The 16,435-nt window shown below is 35.4% G+C and overlaps 1 protein-coding gene across 1 annotated transcript in view; it reads left to right on the top strand.

Moving 5' to 3' along the window:
* Positions 1-262: 262 nt before the first annotated feature.
* The window catches only part of LOC131055022 (2-alkenal reductase (NADP(+)-dependent)), a 47,826-nt gene continuing 31,653 nt past the window's right edge, over positions 263-16,435 (top strand). Inside the window, exons 1-2 of the mRNA XM_057989631.2 lie at positions 263-530; positions 5,637-5,879. Coding sequence (XP_057845614.2) covers positions 5,652-5,879 — 228 coding nt within the window. The 5' untranslated portion in view covers positions 263-530; positions 5,637-5,651. The remainder of the gene's footprint in view (positions 531-5,636; positions 5,880-16,435) is intronic.

The raw sequence follows: 16,435 nt of genomic DNA, 5'->3' as shown, positions 1-16,435 counted from the left end.
TAAATTAATGACATATAATATAATTAAAAATATTAAATATATTTGAAAATATTAACCACACATTTTTTTAAGTAAAAAATATCAATAAATCATTTGTTTGAAAATATCTATGAATCATTTTATAATACCATTAAATACTTTTACTGGAATTATCATCAGCCAATCCCCTCTGGCCTAACTGAACACGACAAACGAAATAAGCAAGGAAAAGATTCCGCAAATTAATCATGATAAAAACGGCTTCATAACATTCACACAAGGCCACACATTCAGTGGGCCATAAGAGAAGAAGACATCAAAATTTCAAATTAGATAAAATCGTCGGGTGGTCAAAATATGGCTGAAAAACCGAAGTGATTGTTCCGGCCACCTTGTAGGAGGTTGTTCACTACTTAAACTCAGCGATTCCCTAATCCTCGTTCTAAACGTTGTACACACCAATTTGGCCTGCAATTGCATAATATCTGAATTCTGGTTTAGAGGGCACTGATCTTGACTACTGCTCTCTCTCTGCTCTTTTTACATTTGAGGTTTGTCATATTTTCATTTACTTAGGACTGAAATAAGAGTAATTTGTACTTTTTCTGGTAAATTTTGGCATTCGCCATCCATCTTTAGAATGCACTATAATGGCATTCATCGTTTAGTTTGAGAGCTCCTTCAGGATCATCTTTCAGGCATGAGGTCTTATGTTTGGCCTAATTACATCAAGAATTTCACCCAGCCTCATCTGGGTGTGGTCCAATTAGCTTTAGGATGGAAGCTTGATCTGAGTCATTTTATACATCATTTTAACAATTAGTAGAAAATGGCTCCTGGTTGACATGGAGATAAGGTTTAAAATTTTCATGGACTTGCCAGAGACCGAACCCAAGACCTCCCTGTTCAGGTGTTTTACCACTCAACACCCTTTGCAGTTAGGAGGGTCGATTGTTCCTCCAATAGGTTATGGGTACAAAATTAAAGATTGATGTGTATAAGAGAAAAAAAATGACTTCGTTCACATCAACGGGTGGCCTTCTGACTAAACTGTAACCAAAGAATGATCAACTTCATATATGTAATTTATTGCCTGTAAACTACTATTATATAATTGTAATGGGTTTCGGCTACTAGAAATCTGAGTCATTGTATAATCCCTTTTTACTTTAAAATTGCTTCTGCTTGAGATGGATATAAGGTTTGTTATATTCTGTAAACTAGCTAAAACTCCCAAACCTAGGACATCCCTATTGCGGTGGTCTACCACTGAGCTATCAGCTCTGTAGTGGTTCACAGTGTGGTTTGTTCTCCCAACAGATAATGGGTACAGACTTAAACTTTTATATATAAAGTAAAGCAAATAAGTGTTCTTGTTGCTATAGCAGGGTGGCCTGCTAACTGATTTATATCTTAAAAAATGATTACATTCATTCCTAAAACTGCTTACCGATAAATTAGAATGATATAATTGTAATGATTTTCATCGACTGGAAAGCTGCATTGAAAGCCAAAGTAGCCATCTACTGGTGAGGTTTAATTACAGCTAACTATAACTTAAATTATATATCGAATTTAATCAGTTTGTCTTTTAGTACTATTGGTTACAATGTTTGATTTAAATATGTAGAATGCTAATGGAAATGATTTTGCTTATATATTCATGCGATCAATCGCAGATTGGAGATCATGTGAGTAAATCAAGCCTTAGAACATGGCCTTGATGATTTAAGAGATGAATCAGATGTAAAAGGGGTTTTTATGAGTACAGAACATGAACTTTTCTTGCAAGAAACTTATAGAAATAGTGAAAGTGGTAATTTTTTTAAATTACAAATAATGACACATAAAATGTTCAAGCAATCCCTTCAATGTGCAGGCTTAATTTGAATGTTCAGCTGGTGAGGCTCAGGGCTTAGAGGCTAACATATATCAATAGGATGCCCAAGTTCAAGCCTCAATTGGGGAGAAGCTTTCTAACAGGGCATACGGACCTGTCACTTGAGGCAGGTGATCTAGATAATCTAGGGATTACACCTAATTCCAGGAGGAATCATCTCAGTCCTGTGAATGGTAAAATGCCAATTATATGACCTTTGAATACTTAGCAAGAAAGTTTTCTCTACCTAATTGAGAGCTCAAACAGGAACAAAAGATGTGGTATTGACTAGAAAAGGATCTACCAACATTTTATCATTATTCATATCATCATGTTCATGACCTGACACTTGTCACTAGTTTATTTGCAGTTGCCCTAAAATTGGGCTTCCAAGACTGGTTATCATTCCTAGCACATGTTTCAGTCCATACACATGCACATGCTTCATTTCAAACACATGCGTGTGCTATGCATCCTGTACATGCCATAACAACATAGGACAAAACTGTAACTGTATTAGAGTGACTTATTAATACTGATAAATACTATGAAAGTGAGAGTGTGGAGCTGTGGTCAATTTTAAACTTTAAAATTAGATGGGTTGCTTACTGCAACAATGACCTAGGTTTAGAGTGACTTATTAATACTGATAAATACTATGAAAGTGAGAGTGTGAAGCTGTGGTCAATTTTAAACTTTAAATTAAGATGGGTTGCTTACTGCAACAATGACCTAGTTTCAAAATTTGGGGGCATGTCCCAGGAAAATACATACTGGTGAAGATACGTCATTAATCTTTGTACAGGTAGACCCTTATTTCCAGGGATTATTTTCTCACAGAAACAGAACTAAAGAATCTATATTGTTGTGGTGTCCATAACCTTTTCCAGATATACAACACTATGAACAAAACCTCAAAACTCCATCTATTAATGCAGTCTTTCAGATTTGCAAATGTAGAAAAAACAAAAATAGCAACAATAGACTGAAATATTTACATAACAAGGAGAACCGTAAAAGCAAGAGACAAGGGGAGAAATGAACCTTTAAAAGCAAGAGGCAAGGGACTAAAAGGTCTTCTACTCCATTGCGATCGTTAGAGTCAAGTCGTTGTGTATAAAGATTTTAAAACATGACATTGTAACAAATCTGGCATCTTGCTGATCTGCTACTTCTGATGTGCTCTAGGATAGAAAGACTTGTTATTTTATTCCTTTTTTGGTATCTCACTTCCATCTCATCAGTTCATAACAAGCTCCCTGGGCAGGCCTACCTATGCATGTGCTGGTTCATGTTCAATGCAGGCCATCATCATATGAATTTATTGGTTTTGACATTCCACTAAGCTGTTGTTTGGTACTTTAGTGGGATAAGGCACCCTCCTGGCCCAATCATGATTTCATGCTCAACATGGAATACTAATTGAGCTGTGTCAGCACCATTTTGATTAAAAATTCGTTCTTTCTGAAGCCTCAAGATCTCTACTTCCCTTGGGAGACTCATTGCTCCCAGAAGGCATGACTTATGAGGAAAGATAGGTTTTCTTTTATGTACTGGAAGAAAAATTAAAAGGAGTCCTTCCATTTTAATAGTTTGCTCACGAATGGCCTAGAGAAGGACAAAATCTACATAACTACAGACCCATTGAGAAGAATAATATCTACCCAAAAGGATCACTGCAGATCTTGGAAAGAAGATAATATCCTGAAAGTGGTTTTTACTTTTTTATATAGGAAAGAAGAAGAATTTCCCACCTGCCAAAGTTTTATAGACCTGTGGACTAGGATAGTGGTGAAAATGTGTTTTCCACAACAAAATACCAAGACCGTTCACTTACAGCAAGCTCTTTTTTTATCAGCAAAAATCATTTTTTTATTAAGTGGTTAAAATAGTAAAATACAGCAAGCTTGGTTGCTGGGATAAGAATTGCATGATGCTTTAGATTCACTTAGTATTACAACACTGAAAATTTGAGTCCCAATCCAAAAGCCTTGTCTCTAAGAACTACAACATAATATCCATTGATTAGAAGAGAAATGCAGAAGTTTCAAAATATGACAGCTTTAGAGTGACAGAGAACCATTAATTATTAAAAACTTTGAGAAGCATGGTCCTTTTTATTTGATGGAAAAAAAAATCACTGGTCACCATTTGGTGAGCTTATGGCAATCAACTTCTTTAACTAAGAGTGTACAAGATGCCCCCGTTAACTGATTCTTGTTTGACGAAACTTGGTTCCATGTTACTGTATCCAGTGATGTGCCTGAATAACTGAAAGAAGGCCCAAGTTTTTGAAAGGAGAGTAATGAATTTAAATTTCAATTTCTACTGTGTTTTTTTCTTGTTCCTCTAAAATCTGATTTTTGAATGAGCTGTCCTGGCCTGTGTTGATGTGCTACTCAAGAAGATATATCACTCTGTCATGCTTATCGGTAAAGGTTTCGAGGAAATGATTCATATTATAGGTTAATATCTACATGAAGAGATCAAATTGGTATATACATGGCTGCCGTAGTTTCTGGGAAATGGAGTGAAGTTCTTACATTTGGTACAAGGAAGTAGTTTTTTGCGTGGGGCCTCAGGAATTTGAGTTTGAGAACTATTAGCTTGGTAATGTGGAAGCTGTGAAACAGTAATTAGATTCAACTGGTAAAATGGCTGGGATTTTAAGATCCAGTCTAAGAGAAGCCTTGATTTTCTTAAGATACCCTTTTGTTGGAAATGGGATGATCTGGGAAAGGTTGTGATGGATGTTTCCTGAAACTATTTAGCAAAGCAAGTTTCTTGATTAGTCTGTTACAATAGAGAAGGGACAATGGGAGGATATTTAGCCTAGATTTTTGCCTTTAGAAAGTGAAAAGAAACTCTGCAGGCAAAAAAGAGATGGGAGTTATCTGTTCTATGTAGGAAGAAAGAATATTCAGGTGGCCTTTCATCCTGAATCTAGAAGTTTGAATATTGAAAGCTTGAAAATGGAGTGGACTACCCACAGAAGAGAGTTGGCTCATCAAAAGCAATCTGGATTCTGCATTAACAATGTAACAGGCAGCTTACAAGATTGAATGAGATGTAGCTGTTCAGATTTAGGATTTGAAACAGTACCTTGAATTCCTCACACTGTCAATATTGTAAGAAATGCACTCGTAGAAACATGTGTGGGTCAAAAATCACGATGAATACTATCTATAGAGCAGAGTGTTAATCATCTTGCACAAATTTCGAGCAAATTCCAAACTTCTAGAGAGAAGACTCCCTTTGCCTGACAAATTGATTATCTGAAATGCTAGGATTGTCGAATAAACAAATAAATACACACATGCACACAGGTGCACAGACACCAAGAGAATGTTAATTTATCAAGCATGATTATGATATGGTGATGAAAGAGTGATGTGGTAATTGTTCGAATTTAAATTTTCATGACTTAAATGCTGATTGAGAGTCCCATGTCTCTTAAATTTGCTATATCGACTTTGATTTACAAATATAAGGATGCAGTTGACGAACTCAATGTCTAGAGCAGGCCTTTATTGGGCCATAATATATTAATTCTTATGTGGACAATTGCTATGCATAATATAGCAGCTCCAAAATAATACCATATTCTTGTTATTTTGTGTTAATACATTTCTTATGAGCATATTGCAGCATGATATGAAGACCACATAATGGTTTATTTGAAAGAGTAAAAGACATCTCTATGTATATCGTTGATGCTTGTAGAAGGATAAGAGTTTTACTTCTGATATTGTTATTGATTTTGACCACTTCATTGCAGGGGAACTCTAGTAAAATGGCAAGCATTGAAGTGAGTAATAAGCAAGTAATCTTGAAGGATTATGTTACTGGAGTGCCAAAGGAGTCTGATATGTTGATAAAATGTACCAAACTTCCATTGCAGTTAAAAGATGGAGCACAAGACATTCTTGTAAAGAATTTGTATTTGTCATGTGATCCATACATGCGAGGCCGCATGAAAAATATTGCTTCTTACTTCACAGCTCCTTTTACTCCTGGATTGGTAAGATTTGCTATGTTTTAGTTTACATCATTGTTGTTTATAAAGCCAAGTAACTTAAATGTGAAAAACGTGTTAGAATGTTTTCTTCTGTTTTATTTTGTTGGAGTCTACTAGAAATACACCTATAGCACAGGCTCTGCACTGAAACTCATTTGTATTCCTTTGTAGTCAAGCCAACTTCTGAGGGATGTTTTCTAAAAGTGGTCTGTAGTTCACATGCAGTGTTAGCCCTCTTTTCAGTGTCTCTAGGGAAACAAACCTTTGGTAGGTTCTTTATAATCCAAGTATCTGCACCAATTAGGCTTTGCATGCATGTACCGGATGGATGCAGATGCATTAGTGCATCTTTAAGGAAGCAATGGAAAGTAACAAATACAAGAGAGCACAGCGTGCACAATCTAGTCAAGAGATTTTGCAGCCTGAAAATCATCCCATAATAACAGAATCCCTCATTAATCTATCTTAGTGTTGTTTGGGAATGCCAAATATATTAGTAAACTAGATGAATAAATGGAAATTTATGTAGTAATTTCTACATGTGCCAAAAGTGATTAACCCATTACTTTTTCAAATGAAGATGATATGCTTGATGCTACACATTATAGAGTCAACATTTATCCAACGTGCCTCAATATTTGTGGTAATGAAAGCTGACCTTTATTAACTTTGGAAATTTTTAATGTTGTACAGTTGCTTTTAAATCCCCTTTTTCTAATAAGGGCAATAAGAAAAATGGACTTTGAATATCAAAGATGGAAAACCTACCAAACCAATGATGTATCAAAGAAGTTAAGAACTACCAGGATACTTGATGCTAGCAGGATTCAAAGGTTGTAATAAAGTTGTACAAAACTTCTAAGCATAATATCTAGCTAAAGTATCCCATTACAACAACATCATCTATGATTTGCCATATAATTGTATCAGCTAATGGAAATTTGAACTGCATAGAGCTATCTAGAAACAAGGCCATAAAAAATCAGCATCTTCCAAGGGAGCCCATGAGCTAGAATATGGTTTCCAACCTACCTACTTTTGCTTAATGTTGCATGCACTGGCTTGCATGCAATTTGATTTAATGGGGAATTGAATTATTGCAATTGTTGACATGAGAAACTTTCATCTAAGGTTCCTCTTATTTAGTGCAAACATGAAGCAGTATATAGCTAGAATTGTCAAGCTAGCAACCTCTGTCTTCTTACTAGAGATAGTGATGACATTAGACATGGGGCTTCTAATTGAATCCTCCTTTCCAAGCTTCAATTCAACTTGAATTTCTTTCCAACACACACTTACCATTGATCACTTTTTCATATCCTTTTAGGTGGATCTTCATCCTCAACACATTGCATCCAACATCTTTCCCTATATGTGTATTTTTCAAAAACACCTCATTCTAAGCCAAAGTTTTCGTGCAAGATTCTAAGTCTCACCTTCAAAATTCCAGACTAGAAAACTTTGCCTTGTGTAGATGCAGCCAAATCTCAATTTGTCTTCTGTCGATGCAAGTTCATCCAACTACTCTAGGCTCCCAAGGAACTTACACTTTGTGCCTTACAAAATGAAGTGAAATCTTGATGCTTGTCACCTCCATTGAGTTTTGAGGAGGGATTAATTTTGACATCTACGTGAAGTTCCCCTCATCATTGATCAAGTGTTGTGTAATTAAAGAGCATTTCTATAAAGGTTCTGTATGGCCCAATGGAGAAGGTACTGCAGGTCTCCCTTTTTGAGAAAGGTCACAATGAAATAGACATAGTGCACTTTTGTTTTAAGAGGAATCGAGGTCTATCAATTTCTCATGTTCCTGCCCATCATCGATCTATCTTTGATAGAAATATCCAAAAGGTGAAGCACCTTGATGAGGTTTTGACCATAGTAATTTTCATGAATGATTCCATGCCATATGTGCTCTTTTCCATGTATCCTAAAAGAATTTGCGTTATTTGACCTTCATTGTTCCATTTGTTAGCAAATTTTCATCTAGAGTGGAAAATCGACCTCTAGGAGAAAGATTCAACCCCACTCAATTGTTGATGTTGTAGCTATGGTCGGATCCTTCTATGGCCGACATAGCTTACATAATTGTCTAATTGGCTTGTCGGCCCAAGACAATTATAGGTCCGAGTTTATATGCAATTATATCAATCATAATTGAGAATTTAATTAGCATCTTTGATAATTATTTAGGGCCGACCCTATATGTCTGCCACCCTTTGTGAATATTAGATTGCTTTGAGGTCCGACCTTTTGTGAAAGGGTGCCTCTCCCTCATATTTATGAGGTGCAATCTTATTCCTTGAAAAATCAATCAGTGGGGAGAAATATAAGTAGTGTGCTCAGGGTTGACGATAAGTTTTTATCATCTATGGTTGGGAAGGCAACACATCTGATGGATTGTCTGTGGTTAATTGAGCACTACCTTTCAACATCAATTCCTTCTCTTAAAATTTCTCAATTATACAAGGGTGGAAAATCAACCATCACTAGGAAGGGTTCAAAATGACCACGCACGAGGAAGATTTTTACCTTTTTCCTTGTGGATTTCTTCTTGGAGTGGAAAATCAACCACCACTAGGAAGGTTTCATTTCCTTCATATTCTTCGCTCAGTTTCCAGGAGTGGAAATTTGACTAACACAAGGGATATTTCATTTTATTGCCAATCAAACTTCATCACCGAACACTTGATTTTATCTCCGAAAGGGTGGAAAATCGACCCTTAGAGGGAAATTTCCAATTTCGCTCACCTTGACAAACTCTTCCTTTTGACAATCTTGCAACATGACAACTTGACAACATATCTGCAAAATTGACAACATTTTGACAAAATTGTCAATATTGTGTTTTCGCTTCTATCCTTCAATCTTGAGGACCCTAGCTCAAAGATAGCTCGAATTACCAACTTTCGAAAGTGGATTGCTCTGGAGATGAAAACTTACTACTAAATTGACAAAGTCCTAAAAGCAACTAGACACTAAAGAAAAAAAAAGGGGGTCCCCATTTGCAATGAGGCGATGTGTGAAAAGGTCACAAGTCCCTTGTGCTTTCTTCTTTCTATTCTCTCTATGAGCTTCACTTTTTTCATTATTGCAAAACCAATTTAAATATTGGTTTCCCAACATTTCTTGTCTTTTCACCTCTTGGTTGACTCTTTGCTTCCCTTCGAAGGCTCCTTGTTTCCATTTGATGATTCTTCACGTTTCTTCGATATTGTGAAATCGTTGCATTGCCTCTAATTTAGTAGACATGAATGTAATTGATGAAATTGTAATTAGACCCGCACTAGTTAAGAAGACCTTGATGCTTTTGATGAAGAATAATATGAAGACTGTTAAATATTGATTGTAATTTTGATATTTAATTGTGTAATGACATTTTGAGACTTGAATATTTTCATTTTTGCAAATAATGAATATGAGGTGTATATATATACACACACACACATACACACATACATATATGTATGTGTGTGTGTGTGTGTATGTACATTCTCGTACCCAACTCGTACTGGAACAGTAACTTAGCCTTATATGATTGATGCAACCTTCCAAAATAATGGAATAGCAACTTGTATGATTGATGTAACCTTTCGATGACTGGAATAGTGCCTTATATAACTGATGTAACACTGAGCATGATTGTTGGTGGTTGGCAATGATATAAACCAGGAATTTTTAATTGATCTCAAGGCTGGAATTTATTAATTTAACTTCTCCAAGGGTAGTGCTCAATCAGGGTTGATGGGAAATGTCATAAACAATTCAGATCCAGCACTTTTTAATGCACAATAACTCTTCAAAGTCCTAAAAACCAATGTAAAAACCCTCAAATGTAACAGGCACCACTATAGCGACACTATAGCAACAACATATAGCCCTCCAAAGGATGAAATATTCAAACTGAAAAAATGTCTTTAAATCCTCAACAAATTAGCTCATTTGTGATCCTTGTATGGATCACTCAATATGAGAAACAAGGGTTTTCGTCCTTGATCTAAAATGTGGAATCAAGAGGCTTTCCGTTCTCTCAAACCCCAAATGTACCTAGGGTTTTCATCCTTGAATGTCAAAACTCAAATGCCAAAGATCCCAATAAAAGAATGCCAAACTGAAATCAAGATACCAAATGAGGCTAGGCACCCTCTTACTTTTCCAATCTAGGTCCTTGATTAAATTTTCCTCCAATTCATACTTAAAAGTACTTGTTATTTTATTTTTAATATTAAAAAAATCTTTTTATCTTTATATATATTTAAAATCACTTATTTTATTTTAATAATATTTTTGAAGTTGTCTCCTTAAATTAAAAATTGTTTGGCCCAACTTAAAATAATATTAAAGTTTATTTCCCTTGATTTTTCCCTTTAGCCTATGGGAAATAGAAATAGACTAGAGATATTCTTCGTGGCATTAATTCCCAAAAGGCGACATGACACATCACCTCATTCTCTCCCTTAATTACATAGACAAGTTTATATAATTTTACACTCTTTTAAGTTTTAACCCATGTTTCTCCAAGTTTTCATGATCAAGGGACTAGGGTTGATAAGATCCACACATATAATAATTCCAATAATTCAATGTAGAAGATAGACTTCTCACACAATATGAGATATTTGTCTGTCACTATGCCCTAATATCCAATGTAGGCAAAAATAGAATAAACCCTTGAGGTAAGGTAACACCATACAATACTTCTAATAGAAGAAGTCAAATTATGCTATATCTCCAAGAGGTCCCAAACACAATATCATACACAACACATATCCTTACAATGATAATTACCTCCTTTATAGAGACATCCTAATAATATAATGGAGGGGAAATCCCAATGAAGGCCATATAATTAATTATACAATTTTTCCACATGACCCAATATAATTAATTTAAAGATTTGTGCCACATGTTGGCATATCCATCCACCTACATACATTATAATATAAGATCCATAGGTACCTAACATGCCATCCCTCATTGACATGTTTTATCCATGGAACATGAGAAGAAGCCAAATAGCTTGATTGACACAATTCATTACAAATATGATGCCATAACCAATCATTCAACCATCCATAGTTGATTCTTGTAGTAGTTTTATCTTGACAATACTTAGATCCCATCCTTGATCCATATTTTGATGCACCCATTTGGTTCTATTCCTTATCATAATCAGTCCTTTTTTGCTGCTGTGAATAGTAATTACTTCAGTGATACCATTGATTGTTGTAGTTGTTCCTTTGATTCCATGTAGGTCTATAGTGATTGGATTGTTGATTCCATGTATTATCATACCTCCATGATGGTTTCCTCCATTATTCTTGTCTCTCGGAAATTTTTTGATGCTTATATAGTGCACCCTTATCTGATTCTTCACCATTTTTTGCCACCTTTTTTGTTGTCTCGTGAAGAGAATTACTTGTCTTCTCTTTTTTCTCTACATCTCACTCTTGTTTGTCCTCTGATTCATTGGTGCAATCTTTTGTAGGTCTTGAACTTTCTCTTCCTTGACTTTCCTTTGGACATCATTGTGTGTACTATCTTGTAATGTAACTTTTTCCTCCTATACCAAAGTTTCGTGAACTTCTTTTTCACATTAATGTTTATTGTTTTCAAAGATTCTAACCAATAATAACCAATAACAATATCCAACCCATCCATATCCAAAGTAGAATATTTTGAATGCAAAACATATTATCCATATAGAGCTTCAAGTATTAAAAAATTTGAATATCCTTACCTACTACTTGATTATCCTTGATGTTCTTGCTTGTACTTGTGTTTTCTTGGATAATTCTTTGTTGATGAAGTTATACTTGCTGCTAGGTATACAAAAACAATGACCTTCACCTTTTGAATACATTTATATTGAAGGATTGAATCTTCCCTTTTTGGAGCAAAAGTACAAATACTTTATCCTTAATCTTCTCATTGTGATGTCCCCTACTTGGAGGCAGGCTGTTTATCAACAATTGATCTATATTATTGAATGCATCATTAAATATTATAACATCTCACTTTAAATGTTTAGATTAATAGGCATTTATTTTTTAATAATACAATTCTAAAACCCTATATATCAAGGTCTTATCCCTGTTACTTCTCTAGCCCAAACTGAGAAGGGAAAATTATTGTGCTAGGGTGCTTAGAGACCATCTACAAGCAAGCTCCCTCAAGGCATTGGGAATGCATGTTCGTACCCATCTCGGGACTCTCCCTCAAGGCATTGGAAATACATATCCTTACCCATCTTGGAATTGCCTGACTTGTGAGGATTTAGACTGCCTTTCCCTACACAATCATTCCAATCCTTACGTACGCATTAGCAGAAGACTAAGGACTAGACTATGAGTATATAACTTCTCATGTTATACACACACACACACACACACACACACACACACACACACACACACACACACACACACACACACACACACACACACACACACATATACATATACATATACATATACATATACATATACATACATACATGTCCTTATGCAGAATTTAATAGTAATATTAATATATATATATGGCTTTCATACATATTGCAGTCTATATTAATATTACTATTAAATTCTGCATAAGGACATGTATGTATGTATATGTATATGTCTGTGTGTGTGTGTGCCTGTAACTTAATAACAGTTCTGATATGATCTGATTGATGGTGATTTACTGCAGAGGACTGATGATGTGTTTTCCAATTAAATGCTGATTCCTTGATGATTCAATCTGCCTTTGTTACTATATTTATTGCTGAGTGATGTGGATATCTGCATAGGTGTTCTTATATTTATTCCTGATGATCCCCCCTCCATCATCTCGTCCTCCCTTCTTATATTGCTGAAAGGAGGTGTTGTTTGAGGTGGACCTTCCTCATGAAAGGTGGTGTCTCCTCTTTAAAACTTAATCTCTTCTTTTCCAACTACTTGTTGCCTTAACAAATCGTACTTTATGCCCTTCCCTAACACATAATTGTCTATCTTCAAATAGTAATCATTATTAGTCTAATCTTGTTATCGTGCCTCTTTACTCATGACTATCCAATGGTGATGTTCGCTGCTTTTGCTGAAGGATAATTGTTTCTTTATTATTTCACTTTTACCATGAGCTCTTTTATATTTTTGCCACCATTCTAATGCCTCTCCACTTCCATCAAACTCAAGAATCCCCATTGAAACTAGGGTTTTTAAATTTCCTCTATATACCCAACTTTGATTTAATCAAGTCATGAATTTTTGGCTTAGAATTAAAAACAAATATAAAAATGCAATAAATTTTGCCAAACTTCCCAAATTTGTAAAATATAAGAAAATTCCTTGATTTGCAGCTTAGAAAGTGAAGATATGAAAAATCATAAAAATACAATAACTCTTAATGTTGATACTCTAAACCTGATTTTTGGGTTGTAGCTTCCTTAGATGATCCTCAAATTTTAGTGAAAAAAATTGTAGAAAAAATTGCAGCCATTTGAAAGATATAAGCAAATCTCAAAACATTAGGGTTTTGTCCTCACCTTTGCCTAACTCATATCTCTAATATGATATATCACTTGATAAGATCCACACATATAATTATTGTAATAGTTCAATGTAGAAGATAAATCTCACACAACACAAGATATGGGCCAATATGCCCTAATATCCAATATAAGCAAAAGTAGAATAAACCTTTGAGGTAGTTTAACACCATACAATACTCTTTATCTAAGAAGTCAAATTCATAATATATCTCCAAGAGATCTCAAGCACAAAATCATATACAGCACATAGCTTGACAATGATAATTACCTCCTCTATATAGACCTAATAATATAATGGAGGGTTAATCCCACTGAAGGCCTACTCATCACCTGATATAACTTACACAAGTTATCCACATGAGCCGATTTAACTAACTTAAAGGATGTGTGCCACATGTTGGCATCTCCATGCACCTACATACATTATAATATCATATAACTAGGAACCTAATAGAGGGGTGGGTTGTCAAGGATCTCGAATTATTTTCAAAAGTCTGGGGACAATTGGGGGATGGCTATATATATATATAATTTTTTTTCTAGCATATTTCTATAAATTATTCTTCAAAAACATGCATATTACTGATTTCTTTCATATACATATCAAAATTAGAGTTAAGCACACATCATAGATAAAAAAATGAGTTTGATACATATTTTCGTTACATTGTTGTGAATTTTTAAATGTAAAAAAAAAAGAAATGTTTTCAAAGGGCCAACCTAGCTATAAAAGAGTAGAACTATATTTGCAAAATGCGCCGAGTACTCATGAGTCAATTTGCTAGGTGAGCTACTTGCCGACGAGTTTTCGTAAAACTTGTGGCAATTTTTCCTTGAAAAACTCATTAGTAAATTCAAAAATTCTTGAATTTTCCTTGAAAATCTTGTCTAAATTTATATAGTTTGGTTTTTCTTGCTTGCAATTAAAAAAACATAATTTTCATTGGTGATGAATGTTTCAAATCCCTTAATTTGGGTTTGGTGGTGAGGGGTGCTGCCCACAAGGGGCATTGCCCCTTAACCCCGTTGGAGGCAATGCCCCCAGACCCACATGAGGAGCACTGCCCCTCAACCCCATTGGGGTCATGTTGTGACGTAATCACACATCGCCCCACTGCTAATGGGGACCCCCTTCTTTTCGCTTTTAAGAGTAGTGTTTTGGTGTCTTAGGGTTTTGTCTCCAATCTCTCGCCCTTTGCAAATGAGTCAAGTTTTTCAAAATTTGGAGTCATCAAAATCAATAAGGAGAAAGAGTGGTCAAAAGGGTGTTCTGATGCTACGGATGTGCTCAGATAGTTTGAAGGAGTAAAATCGCAATTTTTCCGGATCAATTCTAACAACTTCCTATTTTTAGGAAATTTGCAGTTTTTTGCTTTTTCTAAATTTAGAAAGTTCTGTTTTTGGCATTTTGAGGCCAATCCGGGAACTTGATTTTTTGTTTTGCTCTTTTCTAAAAATAGAAAGTTGCTTTTTTTCTTTTTTCGGGATCATGGGTGGTCATCAAGTCAGGAAAAATGTCGAGCCAAGAGAGAACCATCTTCGAATCCAGAGGATAATTTCCAAAAAGCTAATTGAAGATCATAAGAAAATGGCTAAGTCTAGAGCTTGGATCAAGATATCCCTTGTTTAATCATCAAGACCGTCTATCCATGGAAAAATTTCTTGATTCCAAGAGAAGTCCGTCCATGCTTGGTAATTCCTAATGGCACCAAAGTCCACCCATGCTTGGTGAAAATTCCTAATGGCACTAAAGTCCGCCCATGCTTGGTGAAAATTCCTAATGGCACTGAAATCCGCCCATGCTTGGTGAAAATCCTTGATGGCATTGAAGTTCGCCAATGCTTGGTGAAAATTCTTGATGGCACTGAAGTCCGCTCCAAGAATGAGGATTTTCCTTTTTTCACATGAAGTCTGCTCAAGGAGGAATTCAAGAAAATGGCTAAGTATTGAGGATTTTCCTTGATCTCATATGAAGTTCGCTCCAACATGATGGAAATTCCTCAACCAAGCATGAAGTCTGCCCAAGGAGAGGATAAGAAATTAGTTACCTTGGAGAAAAACTCGAAAATTTTGGCTAAGTATTGGTGGATTAAAGCAAAAATCTTAAAATCAAGTGTGAAGTTCACCCTCCAAGAGTGGAAATTTCCTATCTTAACATTATGTCTGCCCTTCCCTAGTAATGAAATTTCCTATCTCAACAGCAAGTCCGCCCTTAAGCCATGAAGGAAACTTCCCAAGCAAGTGCCAAGTTTGCCATGCATGAGGAATTCCTTGAGATGACACCAAGTCTGCCCTAGGTGTATGAGGATTTCTCAACCAAACATGAAGTCTGCCCCACCTTGCCTAGGTGAAAAATTCTTGTTCAAACATGAAGATCATCCAATGCCTAAGGAAGAAACTCCTTGATTGCCAACTAAGGCCGCCCAAGGGAGATGAGGTAAAATTTGCCTAAGTGCTGAAAAATAATTCAAAGCTCTTGAAAATTTGGCTATGTGAAAAATTCAAAACTATAGACATTTGGCTAAGTGTGGAAGTGTTGAAAGAAGTCAAAAGTTGCCACAAAGAGAAGGTTCTAGAGAAAAAAACACGAGAGATCGCCACTAAGATCATGAAAGCAAAAAAGGAAAAAGGAGGTTTGACTTGATGCTCAAAACAAGATCAGATTCATTCGACCTTTCTATAAACACGAGCATTGGCAATTCATTCACAAATCACTTCTCAAAGTTGAAAGTTGCGGCTCAGGAAATAATTTTCTTTCAAACTTCAAAGCAAAATTTGAAGTAAATTGCAGGTACAGGACAACTTCCAAGAGAATTTTAAAGCCAATTTCCACACTTGGAGGCAAATTTGAAAGTGATTCCTTAAGCAATTCAGGGAATTTTATCAAAATTCTTAGGTTTACTAAGGATTGAGGGCAGATTTTCATTCGGAATTCCAAATTTCTTTCAGATTTTCAATCGGAATTTCTAATCTTCAAGAAGTGCATGAGAAACTTCATTTCAAATTCTTCAAATTTTATCATCATCTC

Source organism: Cryptomeria japonica, chromosome 6, assembly GCF_030272615.1.
Source record: "Cryptomeria japonica chromosome 6, Sugi_1.0, whole genome shotgun sequence".
In the NCBI taxonomy this organism is placed as follows: domain Eukaryota; kingdom Viridiplantae; phylum Streptophyta; class Pinopsida; order Cupressales; family Cupressaceae; genus Cryptomeria; species Cryptomeria japonica.
Note: the sequence above shows the minus strand (reverse complement) of the source record. Positions and strands in the feature narration are given on the sequence as shown.